This window comes from Portunus trituberculatus, chromosome 18 (genome assembly GCF_017591435.1).
Source record: "Portunus trituberculatus isolate SZX2019 chromosome 18, ASM1759143v1, whole genome shotgun sequence".
Classification (NCBI taxonomy): Eukaryota; Metazoa; Arthropoda; class Malacostraca; order Decapoda; family Portunidae; genus Portunus; species Portunus trituberculatus.
The window spans coordinates 23,050,622-23,070,985 of NC_059272.1; the positions used below are offsets into that span (position 1 = coordinate 23,050,622).

Genomic DNA, 20,364 nt, shown 5'->3' on the forward strand with positions numbered 1-20,364 from the left:
GTTATCAAAACGTCTCATAGTTATGAGGGTTTCTATTTTATCTGTTATTCTATCCTTATATTTTTTTAAATTTTCATTTATTAATTTTTTGCTTATCTCAAAACATTTTGTGATTAGTGATTGGTTTTACATCTTGTCATGGTGTTTGGTACTGCTATAAGGCGAACAGAGTAGGTGTGTTTTGGATAGACACCCACTGCAGCCTTTCTCATGTCTTTTACCCAGGTATTTCTTACCCTGAGGAATGATTCAAAATAGGAAAAGAGACAAATGGCTCTAGAAATGGGAATGATGCTCGTTCGGCAGGGAAGTTTTCATATAATAGCCAGTTAAAACATTATTTTATGTTTATATATTTTTTTTTATTTTTCTTACATATATAAACACATCGTGAGACAAAAAATAATATTTCAATTAGCGCCGACTTACTACTGTAACACAGTGTAACGTGATTCATACATAGCTCACACACACACACACACACACACACACACACACACACACACACACACACACACACACACACACACACACACACACACTCGTTTTCACTCAAACATTCCTTTTCAGCGCTCAATAACAATATATGTAAAGATTTTTAACCTAAATATTATCTAACGTTAAATGTTTCGATCGTCAGTACAAAAGATATTGAAAAGCGAGTGCATGATGTATGGACAGTAACAGTGCAGTGATATGTGAAGAAAACCTTGATGCAGTAACCAAGCTTACTTTTAACATTTAAATTAAAAGCATTATTCTTAGTTGACTACAGTGAAATGCTGGTGTGTGATTTTTAAAGTGGTCTCTTTAAACAAATTCTTTGCATCAACAAAGTTTGGTCATTGAGACATCATTCGTAACGATCCCTATCGTACAAACTAAAGTTTAAGTGATGATAACACAATGAGCACAGACAAGGGAATGTCATATCATTACTATTGCAACAGTAACTCCCTAGAATGTGCCCACGCGCTGCCTCCGTCTGACTGGCCTCACTCGACGTCTTGAATTGCTGGTAGCGAACGGCGGGGTTCTTCGGCTTGGTCTGTTGAAGTTCTGCGACGAGGAGCTTATAGCAGGATTTCTATTGCCAAAAGCGAGAGCAGCATCTGGAGTGGGTAGGACGTTAAAGCCTCCGGAACCATTACGACGGCTTGCTGTTGATATCTTGTCGGTGGTCTGCAATGTGTTTGTGTTTCTTCCTGATGTGAAGAATCTTGTAGCACCTGAAGGCAGGGTGTTAAAGACGTTATTAGTGTTTCTTTGGGCAGAGGCAGTCGGTAGGCGTGATACACTTGTCACGCGAGTCACAGGTAGTCTACTGATCGTAGACTGACTGTTGTGGGACAAGGGCTGGCTGCCTCCCTGAGTGAAAAAGACACCTGTATTTTGTCCGGAATCACTTCGAATGACATGCCGCCCACGTGCGGTCTGACTAGGACTGAGACTTGCCAACAACCCACCTGATGGCTGCAAAGGCACCCTGGATGAGGAGAATTCAGGCCGTGTGTTACGGGCAGCATTCTGGTTAAAGACGACTGGAGTCAATGGAATACCAAATCCAGAGCTTGACGTTCTTCCTGATGAAGCTTCTATGAATCCATTAGATCTACTACCTGAGAATCTGTTTGAACCAATACTTCCTCCTGAACTGCTAAAACTGTTTGATCCTCTTCCTCTGAAGGCGCCGTTTTGACTAGATTCAATTCCATTAGCCACTGCTCCAATTCGATTTGATGCAACTTGGTTAGATACCAAGAAGTCATTTGTTCCACTTCCGCTAGAAGATATCAACACATTGTTACCGTTACTGGTTTCTAGAGGTACACCTACAGAGCTCAGGATACTTGACAATTCAGTGCCTACATTTGATCCAGCTGTATCAGAAGAAGCAATAGTTGCGATTTCAGTGAATCCTGAACTAGAACTAGATGAAGATGAATCGGTTACTCCACTGTTAGCAGATGAACCACTTCCATCAGATGAAGAACTTATGGATACTTGACCTGCAGATGCGCCTGCTGAAGTCGAAGAATCACCAGCTGACTCACTGATTACGAACAAAGAAGCACCCTCTGATCCACTGTTAGAAGACAATCCACTTGCACTAGAAGAAGAACTATCTAAAGATGATCTGGTTGATGAAGTACTTGCTGAGTCCATAGCTACGAACAAAGAATCGCCCTCTGATGTGCTGCCTGAAGACAGTCCACTTGCACCAGATGTAGAGCCTCCTTCGGATACAAGGTTTGAAGACGATCCACTTGCACTAGCAGCAGCAGCAACATCAGCAGCGGAAGAAGCAGAAGAGCCTTCTGATTCACCAGCACCGCTATTTGAAGATACAGCAAACTCGGCTCCATTGTTTGTGCTAGTGGAGGTCTCTCCCACTGCACTGCTTGTAAAGGACGACTCACTAACTCCTTGAGAGGATGCACCTTCATTTCCACTGCTAACAGACGATCCACTTGAACCAGAGATAGAAGCATCGATGGATCCAGTTGTAGCAGCTGACTCAGTAATTGCTTGATCAATAGCTGCATCAGCCGCAGCCACTCCCAGCCTATTGACGCCACCAAGATCGCCTATACCAGCTACGCCGCCTAACGCTTGCTGGGCGAAATTGTTATCACTCACTATGATGATGGGTTCCTGAATAGGCGAAGGGTTACCCTGAGAACTAAAGAAGTCTGGATGGATGATGAAGACGGTCTGGTCCTGCAGATTGACATTTCCTTCACCGCCTGCCCCACCGCTGCTAGATCCACTGCCACTTGACACAACACTTACTGATTCACCGCCAGATCCACTTGCACCTGATACAAGACTTGACAGTCCACTGTCTCCAGATACAAGACTTGCTAATCCACTGCCAAATCCAGTGCCACCTGATACAAGACTTAGTGATCCTCCGTCAGAACCACTGCTGACAGTTGAAAGACTAACTGATCCAGTGCTGTCTGACGAGTGGCTAACTGAACCACTGCTAGAGCCACTGCTTCCTGCTGAAAGACTAGCTGATCCACTGCTAGTTGTACTGGTGCCTGATGAGTGATCTACTGATATACTGCTGCCTGATACTTGATCCACAGATCCACTGCTCGATGCACTGCTGGCCGCTGCTGCGCTAGCAGCTGATCCACTGCTGGCTGATCCTTGATCCACTGATCCACTGCCTGATGCACTGCTTACTGCTGCTGAACTAGCTGATCCACTGCTGCCGGATGAACCACTGCTGGCTGATTCTTGATCCACTGATCCACTGCTGGATGCACTGCTGGCCGCTGCAGCACTAGCTGATCCACTGCTCGCTGATCCATGATCTACTGATCCACTGCTAGATGCACTGCTTGCTGCAGCAGCACTAGCTGATCCACTGCTGGCTGATCCTTGATCCACTGATCCACTACTGGATGCACTGCTTGCTGCAGCAGCGCTGGCATCTGATCCACTGCTGGCTGATCCTTGATCCACTGATCCACTGCTGGATGCACTGCTGGCTGCAGCAGCGCTGGCAGCTGATCCACTGCTGGCTGATCCTTGATCCACTGATCCACTGCTGGATGCACTGCTGGCTGCAGCAGCGCTGGCAGCTGATCCACTGCTGGCTGATCCTTGATCCACTGATCCACTGCTGGATGCACTGCTTGCTGCAGCAGCACTAGCTGATCCACTGCTGGCTGATCCTTGATCCACTGATCCACTGCTGGATACACTGCTTGCTGCAGCAGCGCTGGCAGCTGATCCACTGCTGGCTGATCCTTGATCCACTGATCCACTGCTAGATGCACTGCTTACTCCTGCAGCACTGGCAGCTGATCCACTGCTGGCTGAACCTTGATCCACTGATCCAACGCTAGAAGCACTACTTGCAGCGGCTGAACTAGCTGATCCACTGCTGGCTGATTCTTGATCCAATGATCCACTGGTTGATGCACTGCCTGCTGCTGCCGAACTAGCTGATCCACTGCTGACTGATCCTTGATGCACTGATCCACTGCTGGATGCACTGCTGGCCGCTGCAGAGCTGGCAGCTGATCCACCGCTGGCTGATCCTTGATCCGCTGATCCACTGCTGGAAGCACTATTTGCTGCTGCTGAACTAGCTGATCCACTGCTGGCTGATGAAGCACTACCTGATCCACTGCTGGCTGATCCTTGATCCACTGATCCACTGCTAGATGCACTGCTTGCTGCTGCTGCACTAGCTGATCCACTGCTGGCTGATCCTTGATCCCCTGATCCACTGCTGGATGCACTGCTTGCTGCTGCTGCACTAGCTGATCCACTGCTGGCTGATCCTTGATCCACTGATCCACTGCTGGATGCACTGCTTGCTGCAGCAGCACTAGCTGATCCACTGCTGGCTGATCCTTGATCCCCTGATCCACTGCTGGATGCACTGCTTGCTGCAGCAGCACTAGCTGATCCACTGCTGGCTGATCCTTGATCCACTGATCCACTGCTAGATGCACTGCTTGCTGCAGCAGCACTAGCTGATCCACTGCTGGCTGATCCTTGATCCCCTGATCCACTGCTGGATGCACTGCTTGCTGCAGCAGCACTAGCTGATCCACTGCTGGCTGATCCTTGATCCACTGATCCACTGCTAGATGCACTGCTTGCTGCAGCAGCACTAGCTGATCCACTGCTGGCTGATCCTTGATCCCCTGATCCACTGCTAGATGCACTGCTTGCTGCAGCATGATCCACTGCTGGCTGATCCTTGCCCTGATCCACTGCTGGATGCACTGCAGCAGCACTAGCTGATCCACTGCTGGCTGATCCTTGATCCCCTGATCCACTGCTGGATGCACTGCTTGCTGCAGCAGCACTAGCTGATCCACTGCTGGCTGATCCTTGATCCACTGATCCACTGCTGGATGCACTGCTTGCTGCTGCTTCACTACCTGATCCAGTACTTGCTGATGAGCCACTAGCTGATCCACTGCTGCCTGAGGAGCCACTAGCTGATCCACTGCTTCCTGAGGAGCCACTAGCTGATCCACTGCTTCCTGAGGAGCCACTAGCTGATCCACTGCCGCCTGATGAGCCACTAGCTGATCCACTGCCGCCTGATGAGCCACCAGCTGATCCACTGCCGCCTGATGAGCCACCAGCTGATCCACTGCCGCCTGATGAGCCACCAGCTGATCCACTGCTGCCTGATGAGCCACCAGCTGATCCACTGCCGCCTGATGAGCCACCAGCTGATCCACTGCCGCCTGATGAGCCACCAGCTGATCCACTGCCGCCTGATGAGCCACCAGCTGATCCACTGCCGCCTGATGAGCCACCAGCTGATCCACTGCCGCCTGATGAGCCACCAGCTGATCCACTGCCGCCTGATGAGCCACCAGCTGATCCACTGCCGCCTGATGAGCCACCAGCTGATCCACTGCCGCCTGATGAGCCACCAGCTGATCCACTGCCGCCTGATGAGCCACCAGCTGATCCACTGCCGCCTGATGAGCCACCAGCTGATCCACTGCCGCCTGATGAGCCACCAGCTGATCCACTGCCGCCTGATGAGCCACCAGCTGATCCACTGCCGCCTGATGAGCCACCAGCTGATCCACTGCCGCCTGATGAGCCACCAGCTGATCCACTGCCGCCTGATGAGCCACCATGAGCCACCAGCTGATCCACTGCCGCCTGATGAGCCACCAGCTGATCCACTGCCGCCTGATGAGCCACCAGCTGATCCACTGCCGCCTGATGAGCCACCAGCTGATCCACTGCCGCCTGATGAGCCACCAGCTGATCCACTGCTGCCTGATGAGCCACCAGCTGATCCACTGCCGCCTGATGAGCCACCAGCTGATCCACTGCCGCCTGATGAGCCACTAGCTGATCCACTGCTGCCTGATGAGCCACCAGCTGATCCACTGCCGCCTGATGAGCCACCAGCTGATCCACTGCCGCCTGATGAGCCACCAGCTGATCCACTGCCGCCTGATGAGCCACTAGCTGATCCACTGCTGCCTGATGAGCCACCAGCTGATCCACTGCCGCCTGATGAGCCACTAGCTGATCCACTGCTGCCTGATGATTGATCCACTGATCCACTGCTTGATCCTCTGCTGCCTGACGAGTGACTTGATCCGCTTGTAGATCCACTACTGCCTGATGAATGACTTAACCCACCCGTTGATCCACTGCTAAATCCGCTGCTGCCTGAAGAGTGACTTGATCCACTGCTGAATCCACTACTGCCTGATGAGTGAGTAGCCGATCCGCTGCTGGATGCACTGCTGCCTGATGCAGTACTGACTGATCCAACACTATCTGAACTATCGCTTGATCCAGTGATTGAGTGAGACTCAAATGCACTTTTTCCATTGGAAAATACATCAAATCCACCTGATTCCTCGTGTCTTGAAGAGGACTTGAAATCCGAAGATCCAATGAAGGACCCCTTTCGTTCACCGTCCCTGTCAAATGCTTCCAGAGCGCTTTTATCGTTCGTAAGTAATAAATCACCTCCATCAGATTCGTCGTGTCTCGATGAACCTCTGAACGATGAAGATCCACTTGAGAACCTCCCGCTTGATGATCCTGAGAAAGATTCAAAGGAACTGCTTGAACCGCTCGAGCTAGATCCGCGTGACCGGTAGTTGTATCTGCCGCCAGACTTGAGTGCCGGGTCTCCTGGGAGGCCTGAACCGATGACAACAATGTCTGTTGGTACTTCGTGCAGAGTCACCTGAGGAAGGAGACGGGATTAAAATTTTATTGGGATGCCTTTGTTTTGTTGATATTGGTGTTGACAATGATGCTGTCGATGATGATGGTGATTATTAACATTATGATATTGCGAGTAATTATAATGAAAATCGTAATACTAATACTAATAAAAGAACAAGAATAAGAAGATTAAGGAAAGAACAAGAATAAGAAGAATTTTATGTATTCAATAGGTGAATTAATATTTCGAGAGCTTTCGGAGCAGGTAGAGAGTGAGTGTAACAGGAGACGTTTGTACCAGGATAGGAGACAAAGCCAAGCAGTGTGCTGGAGAAACAGGAGAAGGGTTTCTGGCCGCTTGTTGATGGCTCCGAAAGTGAAAGTTTGGCGAAAGTAGAAAGAAAACACGAAAATGCTTGGAAATGAGTAAAACAAGTGGAAAAGTGATATGAAGTGGAAATAAGAAAGTGAAAAATGGAGGAAAGTGAAATGGATGAGCCAGAGATGTATAGTAAAGTGTCTACACTACCAATCCAAGTAGTTTAGTCTTTGAATACTGGCACAAAACTGAAAGGGCAGTGAATGTTCGAACAAAGTTGTGAAATTTCTGATTATGGAGGTAAAAACAAATGTAGCCTACTATATATATATATATATATATATATATATATATATATATATATATATATATATATATATATATATATATATATATATAAACAGTTCAGAGTAGTCATTGTCTCCCTATCCTCAGTCTCCGTATGAGTTTAAGAAGAGACATGATTAGGAGGAAGACTGGTGATCAGAGGAGGAGGATTGAAAAGAAGATGTGAGGAAAATTAAGGAATCTAAGACGAGGATAAGAGAGATACACTTATGAGTCATGTCATGTTAAAGTTTGAATGCAAGTTTTTCAATTTCCAGAATAAAGAAATTAATTTATCCGGTTAATAGGACGATGAGTTACAGGAGGAACATGTTATGTCTGAAAGTTTCGAAGAGTAAATAATGTTTTTTTTCTAGAATGTAAAGATACCTGGCCAGTGGCTAAGAAAGAAGTGATAACCCACACAGTTGGTGCCTCGTAAAAACAAAGCTGAATAAATGTGATGCGATCTGGTTGACCAATTTACTTCAGAAGATATTTTGATGCTCCTCTCTTGAAGCCTTTCATATTATAGGAAGGTATATAAGCATAATCAGACAGGAAGTCTCAGTTTGTGCTCCAGACTTGCTAATGGAAGCAGATAAATGGTCAGATTGATGAATGTACCTTAAAAGTTATACTAAACCTGCACATTGTCAGTCTAATGGAAATTAACATAGTATAAAATAGAAACTAAAGGACGTAAAAAAAAGTGAACGCTAAGAGTGCTATACAAAGACAGATACTTCGTTGTTAACCAATAGGCATGGCGTGATTACTTAAGGAGTGATGGTTAGCCTTAGTCGTAAAAACGTAAGATGAAGGAGGAAAAGATACATTCATTATGGCATTTTAGGATTATGACAAGGTATAATACATCAACAGTTATGAAGGCCATTGCTGCAAGACATCGAAATGAAAGGATGCGTACTAAATTTTTCAATATACCAGGAACCGTATTAGCAAATATAAAATAGTTTCTAAGCAAAGCTGAGCCGAGACAGTGAATTATTGTGATACCTGTATGAAAAAAAAATGTAGATGTTTAACCTTTTCCTCAATAGCACGGTGGCGGAAGTAAAAGGTGAGATTATTGACAAGACGTGAGTAGAAAGCATGGTATCGACCACCTAAAAGAGAAAAAAGAAAAAGACAAAAAAAAAAAAAAAAACGGCGCATGAATTAGCGTAGTCTTAGTTGAAGACACAATAAGGAGACAAAGCAACTGAGTAGCGAAATAATATTAATGCGTGGGAACGAAGGTCAAAAGTCAATGTAGTACTCACAAATTAATTGCAGTTTTGAGGGATAATGATTAAGAAAAACTGAAAAACATCAGCCAAGAAGGTACCGTATTACGAAACACCGAAAAAGGTTAAAAAGTTTTGATATTGGGTGTGAGCAATTCTACCAGTGCTCAGAGGCTGCAGAGGTGAAATATCAAGAAAACAGATAAGAATATTTGTAATCAGTATATCGAGCATGAAGAGAAAAATGAGAATAATTCAAATTCGTCGTACATAAATCACATAAAAAATAATTAAATGCAAGCAATCATAAGATATTTAATTATGATAAGGTTGAGAAAATGTTTTTAGGTGGACTGAATGATGATTTTAGAAATATGCAAAGAAATGTTAAATGCCAAGTCATAACACGTCACAATATTAGAAATAGAATGAGGGAATGAAGTTCACAGGATGGATTGCAGAGGTTTCCGGGTAAATGCCATAGTAATATATATATATATATATATATATATATATATATATATATATATATATATATATATATATATATATATATATATATATGCAAATAAATGAATAGCGATGTATGCACTTCTGAAGAAGAAATAAAATTTTAAAAAATCAAGAAGAAAATGAGAGGATGAAGCTTACAGGTTGAATTCCCGAAAGACACCCATATAGAGGTCATTGGGAAGGTAAATAAAATCAATGTGATATAGCGAAGGAAGGGTCGATTGAGCCACTAACTCCAAAAGAACAAGGCAGCGTAAGAAAAAAAAAAAAACAAGAAAAATGGGAGAAGGAGGCGTTTGATATATTTTCAAAGTTTAGTTGTTGTCAATATCGAGATTAAATAAATAGCAGACTCATTAAATAAATAGAAAGGAAGTAAAGAGGTGACACATGATTGTAAATATCAAAAAGCCTGAGTTAAAATTCAGGATTTGCGTAAATGTGAGTCAAAGGTGAGTGTGTCAATGTACGATTTAATGTTGAATATCTTTGTTTTATTTACTTTTTCTACTTCGGCGATTTTAACTTCTAGAAAAAAAGAACTCGCCCAAGCATTATTATTATTGTTATTGTAATAAGGATGATAATAATAATAGTAATAATAGTAATAACTAATAATAATGACAATACTACTACTACTACTACTACTACTACTAATAATAATAATAATAATAATAATAATAATAATAATAATAATAATAATAATAATAATAATAATAATAATAATAATAATAATAGTAATAATAATAATAATAATAATAATAATAATAATAATTATTATTATTATTATTATGATCATCATTATTGTCTTCATTATTATTACCATTACTGTAGTTGTTGTCTTTTTACCTTATTTTCATATATGTAAAAATGTTGATTTGGTTGTGCTGTATTGCTTGTACAATTACTATTGATTTGACTGAAAATTTTGGCCTTATTGTCTGATTGTTTTCCCGTCATGCTTCTCGTTTTGATTCTCATTGACATTAATTCGTGCTCACAAGCACACCATTGAGTGCAATGACTGTCATCTCAACACGCGGAGTAATTATAGTAAGGTCAGCGAAAGTTTAAAGAAAAGTAACTATTGGAGGATAAATAATGCAAGCTGGACGAAATAAATACAGCGATTGCAGCGAGATAGTTACAATTATAGGGCAGAACAGATATGAACGCCACAGGGCGAGTCACTCAGCCTCCCCCATACCCCAGCAACCAGCTTGTAAAGGGGGACCGGTTATGACTGACCAGCGTGAACTAGTTGCGCTTTTTGCGTTTTTTCTGGTTACTGATGAGTCATGCTCGCTTAAGAAATCCCTTGCTAATAAGAAATATCCCAAACTCTTACTTTACCTGGTGAGAAAAAAATTCAGATATCTGTGCAACGTAATTTTCGTCTTTTCCACTCTAGCAAGTTTCCTCGCTGCCTTATTGCCTTATTGCACACTATACCTCACCTCGAAGCCTTTGCCTGAGTCGGTGTAGACGGAGGTCCTCACTACGCCGTCGGGAGAGAGGATGCTGTAGCTGCCCTGAAGAATGCCGTCCTCCACAAACTCAACCCGGTTATGGTAATTCGTCGTGGCGTCGTCTTTAACTTCGTATGCAAATTCGTAGGGCATGAGTGGCTGGGGGAAGAAATCAAAAGGTAGAGTGAGTCAATGAACAGTATATGTTTGTCGTATTGTACTTGGGAAATCCGGAGTACAATATGGCAAATAATGAATTGGACCGTGTTTTTACCTACAGATGTAAAATGATACTGTAGCATTGTAAAAAGAACTTAATTTTAGTAAGCGCTACTGCTATAAATTGACAAAATGTCCGTTATGATATAGTAAAAAAGACCATAGACAAAAGGAATCTTTGCCTACCAAACTGAAAACTGCGTTATTATGGTACAAAATACTTTAAGAAGTTCGAATCGGGAGAAAGGATGTGGTAAATGGAGGAAAGCTGATGATATTATCAAAGCGGCTCATGAAGATTTTGTTTCTAACTTATGCCATTACACTCTCGCTATCAAAGCACGATATAGAGGTAAAGAATTACGAAATATAAAATCATAGAATCTGTTACTAGCAGAGGGAATGAGTGCAAGTTTAGATTACTAAAAAGCGAAAATACGTGGAATAACGGGCCGTTGATGTAAAACAAGCTTTATGGAAAGTGGAATGACTCATATTTATTCCGGCTAAACGGATTCCGTGGGAGACATAAAAAACATGTAAATCTGCGGCCCAGCGGTGAAATGATGAACGGGTAAGACTGGAGACAAAATCGAGAGGTCTTGGGTATAAATTTTTAACTCATCAAAAACAATTAGGCTTGTCTTCTTTCACATGGTGCCCCGTGTTCTCCATGGAGAGAATAGGTACAAAGCGACTTAAAATTCTGTAACACGGAAATCTCGCTTATAATCCCGAGATGCCCCAGGCCAGCGCGGTTAGGCATGTAGCTTAATCACTTCTCATAAGCCCTGAGCTGGCTTTTGTCCTGTGCTGAACTAATACAAGCCGATGAAAGACTATGAGATAAATATATTAGGAAGAAATGACGTAACCTGATTCTTGGTTCGGAAAGAAAATTAACAAAAACCAAGAAATATTATTTTTGTTTTGTGACACAATTTGATAATAGGAGTGTTGAACTCTGGGAGAAAAGTTTGACAATAAAAGGGATTACTTGCAGAAAATTTGCTTTATCATGCTCCTGAGGGGCTCCCACCTGACCTTCTATACATCTAATCCCGCGCCCACACAACCACACTCTGACAGTCCGCGTGGGGAGAAATAAAAAAAGTTCTTTGTAAAGTCTCTCGCAGGACGGGAGGTGAGAGTAACGCAGCAAATATAAATAAAGTCGCGTTGGTATACGAGGAAGAGAGAGGTATCAATAATCCAGTTTAGTGTCTTAGTGAAGGGTGCTCCTGCTGCTGAAAGGTGAGCGGTAGTGGAGGAGAAAGATAGTGAAAGTTTGTCAGGTTGAAAGGTGAAGAAAGTATTTTTTTACGAATAATATAAGCCGCAACATTCTTCTTTTTTTCTGGTCTAGTCAGTAATGGGAGAAAGGTCATCACATTGACTTTTCCTGCTGAGGCAAGGGAAGGGCCTCGCTACTGCTGAATGGGGCATGAAAGTTAATTAGTGCAAGATGTGGAGCAACGAGCGACGCATTATACAGGAAGTCAAACCTGATTACGGAAAGGACTCATGAATTGAACTCTCCGTCCATGAAATATAGCATGCTCCCTTATATTCTTGACATATGGAGGTTTATCAGCACGAGGAAAAGAATAAACCGAAGACGAATGATTTTTTACCTAAAGACGTAATTTTGGTGGAAGATTTTTTTCTCTCTCTCTCTCTCTCTCTCTCTCTCTCTCTCTCTCTCTCTCTCTCTCTCTCTCTCTCTCTCTCTCTCTCTCTCTCTCTCTCTCTCCCTTAGAATTTACGTCAAGTCTTGTAAAAAATGGACCCGGAAGTGAGTAACTTACCGGGAATTCTTCGCTGCTGTAATCACTATCATCTCCTCCTTGGCCAAAGTGACGCACCACATAGCCGGGGCCATCACGGGGAGGGCCAACTAGGTCTGCCAGGCTTAGACGAGACCCTCTATCCTTCCCTGGGCCCTCCCCTCTTGCTGCCGTTCCCAGCACCACAGCCACCACCACCACCTGCAGGGAAGAACAGATTAATAATGCAGCCAGTGAATTACCTTGTGGGAAACTAACCCTTTTAACTTGTGTCTGCGTAGATAAACTTCTATACAGAGCCTCATTTGTTATGTAGATTGTTGTTAGCTGCATCCTTAATTTCATAGGAATAATATGTGCAAGAAAATTAGTGGTTTTAAGTACACCTAGCATGAATGTGGCTAATTATACATAATTACATTAGTAGGTAGAAAGATAGATAGATAGACAGACAGGTAGATAGATAGATAGAATAGGTGTGTAGATATATACGTAGATATACAGATAGGTGGGTAAACTGATAAAGGAATCTTTAGAGAAATAAATATATACTAAATAGATTTGCCAAACTACAGATCAAGTTAAGAAATTTCTTAAAGAGAGAAATGCTCAGATTGTGTGAATAAATACACTGTGGAAGAAGAGGATTGTCTGTCTTTCCCTTAGTCTCTTTTGGCTGCCTTTTATTGTGTTCACGTTATATTCTTCCAGCTCAGCTTGAGAACGCATGAACAAGGTGTTTTCTTTATCAAAGGGGATTAGATTGTTAGCCAGGTAATGAATATGAGTAAATATTGGTGGACATATGAATCATTGTGAAACTTATTTGGTCGTACCTAGGAAATCCATAAAAGTGCAAATATCAATTGATTTTAGTATTGTTATTTCTTTTCTCGTGGTCAACAAGCAGATATTTTTTATGAGTCGCTTTGAAGTCGTTGAAACGGTTACGGTAATGTCCTTGTCTTTTGGTGTGGTCTCACTGATCACTGCAATAATTAAATGGAATGTAACAAACAGCCAAACAAACTGATTGCGTAAAGTCACTGGCGTCCATGTGCGGAAGACCTAGTCCAAGTCCGGTGTTCTATCCTGCGCTTGTGTTCTCACTGTCCAGGAGGTGTCAGTCACTTGGCTCACACACGCAGCAAGCATATCGCGCACACGCACACACATCCACGAGGCAAGTCGCTCTTCAGTACCTTCCACATTGTAACCCTCGTGTTCCTGTCCGACTCCTCAGCTTCCAAGACACTCCTGTTTGGTTGCTGGGGACGGACTCAGTGTCTCACCTTGTTTTGGGCAGAGTTTATATACTCTCTCCTTCAAGCGGTCTGACCTAGTAACACCGTGAGGGCAGCCACGGACCCCACACCGCTCCTCCCCCAGGCCCGGGTGAATGCAGCCAATGACCGGCTCTCTTAGAACGTTGAAATCAGAAAAAAAGTGGTGGTGGTGGCGGCGGTGGTGACGTGCGGCGGGGCGGTGGGAGTGAGGACTTCACTCTCGCCGCTGACACGCCTCACGGAGTTTTCTTCCCTAAGGCAAAAATGTGTCCTCGTGCCGGGTAGAGTTTGCGTTTGGGGGTCACGTTACGTTACACCCTCTGTACTCGCAAGACAGGAGCTGAGGGATTGAAGTGTGTGGTGATGGCGGTGAAAGGTGGGAAAACTCTCTCTCTCTCTCTCTCTCTCTCTCTCTCTCTCTCTCTCTCTCTCTCTCTCTCTCTCTCTCTCTCTCTCTCTTTCCTGATCATTCTTCAGTGTTTATTGCCTGTGTCTATGTTTGTCAGTCAATCTGTCTACGTCTGTCAACATGCCGTGTGACTCCTGTCTTTCTGTCTACTTACGCTGTGCTACCTACACCTCACCGTCTCTCCTTACCTTCCTAACGCCTCCCTTCCAGAAAGCTTTTTTTTTGGTAATTCACTTTCACTTGATTTTATTTCATTTTCTCATTTTTTGCTCTCTTATCTGGTACCTCTTGCCTTTCCTCAGTGTTACCAGGATTTTTGTTTCTTCTATCTACATATCTTTTCCTTTCATTTGCGTCTCTCTCTCTCTCTCTCTCTCTCTCTCTCTCTCTCTCTCTTTTTTTTGTTTTCTTTGTTTTTTTATCTAACTTCAACAAGAGTAATTATCTATCTTTGTGTGTGTGTGTGTGTGTGTGTGTGTGTGTGTGTGTGTGTGTGTGTGTGTGTGTGTGTGTGTGCACGTGCTCGTGCGTGTGTGCTTGCATGCGTGCTTGGGCGCAAATACCGTCGTAAGGACACAGTCACCTCACCCACCCACTTTCCCATTTACAGGCGTCGTTAGTGGGATTATAATAAAGTTTCCCTGTTTTTGTTGTTGTTGTTGTTGTTGTTTTGTTGTTGCCGCGCGTCCTTCACGTCAGGTTTCTCCCGGGGTGGTTGGCGGCGGCGTGAGCAACAGCTCTTGCCCTTGTATGGGAAGCCCAGCTAATCAGTATTGCATGATAGCCAACCTTTCCTTTCTCTGTGCCATTGGTCCTCGTGAAATCATGCCTCGATTTAAGCCTGCGTGCATGTATGTATGTTAATGTCGAGGGTAGTTTTTGCGTGCCTGTTTCAGTGTCCTGTTTTTATTTCTCTCGTTTGCGAGTATGTTTTTTTTTTTTCCCCATTTCGGTGTTATATGTCTGTTTATTTATATTTCTTTTATATTTTTCTTTTTCTTTTTGTCTATCTAATTATCTATCTATCTATCTATTTTTCATCTCTTTGTCTATTCATCTATATCTATCTGTCTATCTGTCTATCTGAAAATCTATCTATCTATCTACCTATCGCTACATTGTAGCGACATTCTCTCTCTCTCTCTCTCTCTCTCTCTCTCTCTCTCTCTCTCTCTCTCTCTCTCTCTCTCTCTCTCTCTCTCTCTTTAAAGCTTATGGATGAAAGGGAGAGTGATCGTACTTCATTTGACCTCCAGGAGAGGCGTGGAGATCCTTTGAGGGGAGGGGACATAACAGGGCGGGGCAGGGCGGGTGCCGCCAGGGATTTGGACCTTGGCGGGGGTGAGGGCAAGAGAAGGGCAAGTAATCTAATTTGTGCAGTGGCGTATCTTTGACCTCTTGGTGTTATCTATTGTTTATGTGTGGTGGTTTGTGTGGCTCGGGCCGTAGGCGTGACCCCGCGTCGACACCTGAGCAGTTCATAGCAACCAACCTTCAGTGATTTAACTCCTATCACCCCAATGAACTTTTCGTCTTATAAACTAATTCCTTCACCATTCGTGTTTGCTGCGAGTGACCTTGCCCTGAGGGTGATAATTGTGACAGGAGAATGTTATAGTTAAATGTTATCTAGAGAAACTGGAGGAAGTAAGGCACGAAGTGGAGGTGTCGAGAGGTTCTTTTCTACTCCTTTAGTACTGGGGCGCTTTTTTACCATGAGTTTTGGGTATGATTAGACGATTTTATTCACATTATCAAATGTCTATGAAGGTAAGAAGATCAATGGCCAGAGGCTTCACTGTTTTAATTCCCACATAAGTTTCTGTATCAAATCATCAAATACTATGCAGAATGAATATGAAATCACGTCATGGTACTGTAAGGGTTAAATGAGTAGGAAGGGTGGTGGTGGTGTTGGTGGTGGTGGTGGTGGTGGTGGTGGTGGTGGTGGTGGTGGTGGTGGTGATGGTGATCGCTCATCAGTTGAGGGCAACAGAAGAAAAACTATACTCTTAAAAAGGATTTAAGGGTTTTATATACTTTCACTCAGTCTCAAAGTTCAGGATCACTGTGTTGATTTGATGAGTGTGGAGGAGCTAGTATTAGCAGCGGTGGTGTTAGCGGTGGCGGTGGTGGTGATGGTGACGGTAATGCTAGAGACAATCATGATGGATGTGCTAATATGAAATAAGCGTATTTTTTGTGATAATTTAGCAATACTTATCAGCCAAATGTTAGGGTTTCAAGATAATCTAGTAGCATTCATCTCTCCACCTTGACTTTTCCTTGTATGTCACCCGCTAAGAGAAAGCCATTGTCGTAAACACCCTCAAGTGACGCCTAAGACTTAGTTGAACCTCGCCTTCCAATGACACTTTGCTCTTTGGGAAATCATAATATCAAAGTAAGAAATGATAAATGAGATAAAGAAATAAGCAAATGTGATCATGGAAGGGAAAGCAGGCAAGATTTCACTGACGGACAGGACGCTGCAAGAAAACCGAAACGCGATACCACAGATAGGAGTGAAAGGAAAGGTTGTGTTATCTGCGAAAAAAAAAGATATTGAGAAAACATACCGCAAATCTGTTAAGTAAGTCATACAATACGAATACGCAGGCAAACTGGAATCTTTAACCATAAGAGAATGTAATTATTGAAGCTACGGGATTAGATACATTACACGTGTCTCGGTTTCAAATTCTCGACATCATTTTTCTTACAGACATTGAAAAACTGCATGACAAAAAAAAAAAAAATAATAATAATCCTTGAAGTGGACGTTTTTTTTTTTTTTTTTTATAGCTTAGACTTGCTCTTGTAATTTCTGATTTGTGAAAGTTACTCTATTAGTAAACCTGCAAAGCCTCCTTACTTCACTCACAGCAACTGACACTGGCCTTCCCGCTGGCTACCATGCACAGACTTCCCTTCACTGTAATCTAAGGAGGGAACGATAGTGTTGTCTAATCTAGGCTAACCACTCTAATAAAACCACTCACCACTGATCTAACTTTGCTCTGCTACATTTCGAAGGCAAATCAGAATGGGTACTTTGGTTTTTGTCGTCTAGTTCACCTTCACTCACTGTGCCTTCCTTCACCAACCCTTCCCGTCACAGCAAATCACACATGTCCCTCCAACTTTCCCTCACGGATCCCTAACATATCACACCACTACATACTCATTTCCTTCTACCCAACTTTTCCTCTCATTTACTTCCTATCCTCCCACTTCCCTGCCCTCATTTTACTCCAGAATTCCCTGTATTAGTCAACCGAGACATAAAGTGTACCCAGGGAGGAATGAACCATTTCCTCAAAGGTCAGTAAGGAGCTTTTTACTCTGCCTGCGAGAAGGAAGGAGGAATGTCCGGTTTTTCTGCAAGTTACTCGGTGTTGGCAGCCGGTTCCCTTCCTCCCTGCAAACTGTAGAGGTGGGAAGCCTGTCTCTCCTGCTGGCGAAAGGGTGCTCTCTCTCTCTCTCTCTCTCTCTCTCTCTCTCTCTCTCTCTCTCTCTCTCTCTCTCTCTCTCTCTCTCTCTCTCTGTCTGTCTGTCTGTCTGTCTGTCTGTCTGTCTCTCTCTGTCTCTCTCTGTCTCTGTCTCTGTCTCTCTGTCTCTCTCTCTCTCTCTAATATAAGTGTAGGTTATAATTGGATGTACACTGTAGGAAGATGTAAAGTATATTGCATTGCTAAACGAAACATTTTGAAGTTGCGTGTAATAACTATATATATATAACTAAACCATTATATCAGCAATTTTACTTTCATCTTGGCTTGTTTAGTTTTACCTTCTTGTCAATCTGCCAGTTATATGTGTTTGTTTGTTTGTGTGTGTGTGTGTGTTTGTGCGTGTGTGTGTGTGTGTTTGTGCGTGTGCTCATTTTTTTCAGTGAGTTAGTTTTTATAAGCTTTTTTTTTCTATGCATAATTTATTAACTTGCTTACTTATGCATTTGTATATTAATTTCTTGTGCCGTTTTGTTTGCTTTAATCTTTGTCTCTTTACGTGGTTTAATTTGCAGGTGTGTCTGTACAATAACCAACGATTGCTTATTTGTTTATGTATCTATGTAAAAGTGTTCCTGTCTGTTTATATATATTAACTCTCTCTCTCTCTCTCTCTCTCTCTCTCTCTCTCTCTCTCTCTCTCTCTCTCTCTCTCTCTCTCTCTCTCTCTCTCTCTCTCTCTCTCTCTCTCTCTCTCACACACACACACACACCTAGCTTCCTTTTTCTCCTTTCACCCTCTGAAGATAATTACGCCCGTGAAAAATACCTGACCTGATTAATTCCGTATCAGTATCTTTCACGTTTTTCATCAGGCCCACATTTCTCTCCTTTTCGCTAATATCATGAGCAAAGAGGATCCCGCTCACACACTCTTCCATATAGCCAGCTCTTGAGAACATTTCTAGAGCACCCATCCACCATAGAAGGCACACACACAGCTTCTTCTACCTTGTTTCCTCTCCTATGACACGGTATTTGGCCACCTCTGATATTAGCTTTCGATGGTATAGTAAAGTCAAGCAGTGTAGTGTTCATTTAAAGGTCTGTTGTTGTTTCAGATCCCGTGTAATCCCTAGTAATCATAGCATAGGTCCAAGGTAACTAGTGCAACATGCCCTTCTCTTGTTATTTTGAAGGCGCTCGTGTTGTGAAACGGAGCTTGAAGTGAGAGACAAAGAAACTGAAAAAAAACTACCTTGCAGGAGCAATTCAGCGTGACTCAGGTTGCTTATCCCCCCGACGTGGGCATACTAGTTCTTGCGACGCCGGCACCTAAACAACCCGCCTCCCCGCTTGGTGCTGTACCCCGGGCCTCCCGCCGCCTCTTCGCCGGTGCCGCCGCCAAAGGTCGTGGCCGCAAAACCAAAAACATTTACAGCACCTGGATAAGGAGGTCGGCTCTGAAGGCACTTATCTAACAACTGAACTCATGTAATTGGGAACTGGAACGGTTGGTCAATTTAGTGATGTCTAGGTCGGACTCTTTCGAAGGCACAGGTGACTTGGTGCACGGGTTGCTTATGTTTACATGTCAAGGTTCGCGGCCTAGTAGAGTTACGTGCTCCCAAAGCAGGTTACGTTAGTCGACCCAGGCTTGACTTTTGTCCTATAGGTTGTTTGTTTACTCCTGCCCTCTGTAGGCCGCTAGTTGACCCTGTTGGATGATAGAAAGGTGTGGGAGGTGACGACCGCACTGGGCGGTACTGGCCTGTGGTGGTAGGTCATGGTAATTAATGATGAGAGATGATGGTGCACGGCTGTGGAAGGTGATGGGTCGTGATGTGGGATGGTAGGAGATGGTGTAACGGTGATAGATAATGAAGTGTTGTAAATTAAACATACATATAGAACCACTGTGAAGTTAAATGGTGATGGGAGTTAGAAAGTGACGAATTGTGACGAATGATGATAGGAGAACTGTGATGCAAAATAATGAAATGAAAGGAGAGTACTGGTAAAAATTGTTAGATGGTAGTTAATGGCATACGATAGAAGGTGAAACATTAGTAGATGATGTAAATACTACGACATCCTACCGGTGGGTGTGGCTGGGATGGGCTAAGCCGCTACACAATGTGAGGCAATGTTTGTTTGGAACTAAGCAATGTTAAGGTTTGTGGCGCGTGCTGATTAGTGTCGGGACGTGCAGTGAGGTGATAGACGGCGGTGGGTGGGGCTGATAAGGACTGTCAGGGCTGAGGGAGTGAGAGTGGCTTATCCTTGATCGGAATTCAGATTTAAGATGGACAATGTAAGGAGTCTTTCGTCAGGATCTCCCTCTTGTTCCCCAGCCCGTGTTGTTGTTGTTGTTGTTGTTGTTGTTGTTGTTGTTGTTGTTGTTGTTGTTGTTGTTTGTGTTTGTTTTGGATTCTGTTGCGGCCAGATTGGAAAGTTTGATGGCTTGTTTGTTTGACTTTCATATTTCTAATTAGTTTGGTTGAATAGTCATGATTTGTTTTCTTTTATATGTTTGTTTTTCTTTCGCCTCCTCCTCCTCCACCTCCTCCTTCTATTCCTCCTTCTGTCAATTATACATTTCTTTGCATTATTGCTATTATTAGTATTAATATTATTATTATT

General features: G+C 43.4%; 1 protein-coding gene across 1 annotated transcript; it reads right to left on the reverse strand.

Annotated features, from left to right (window-relative positions):
* Positions 1-340: 340 nt before the first annotated feature.
* Positions 341-13,847, reverse strand: LOC123505758 (uncharacterized transmembrane protein DDB_G0289901-like). The gene is made up of 6 exons (XM_045257418.1): positions 13,777-13,847; positions 12,596-12,775; positions 10,557-10,727; positions 5,749-6,709; positions 4,764-5,618; positions 341-4,709 (listed from the first exon to the last, which is right to left on the reverse strand). The coding sequence occupies exons 1-6, from the start codon at positions 13,783-13,785 to the stop codon at positions 958-960; spliced, it is 5,928 nt and encodes a 1,975-aa protein (XP_045113353.1). The 5' UTR covers positions 13,786-13,847; the 3' UTR covers positions 341-957.
* Positions 13,848-20,364: the final 6,517 nt, after the last annotated feature.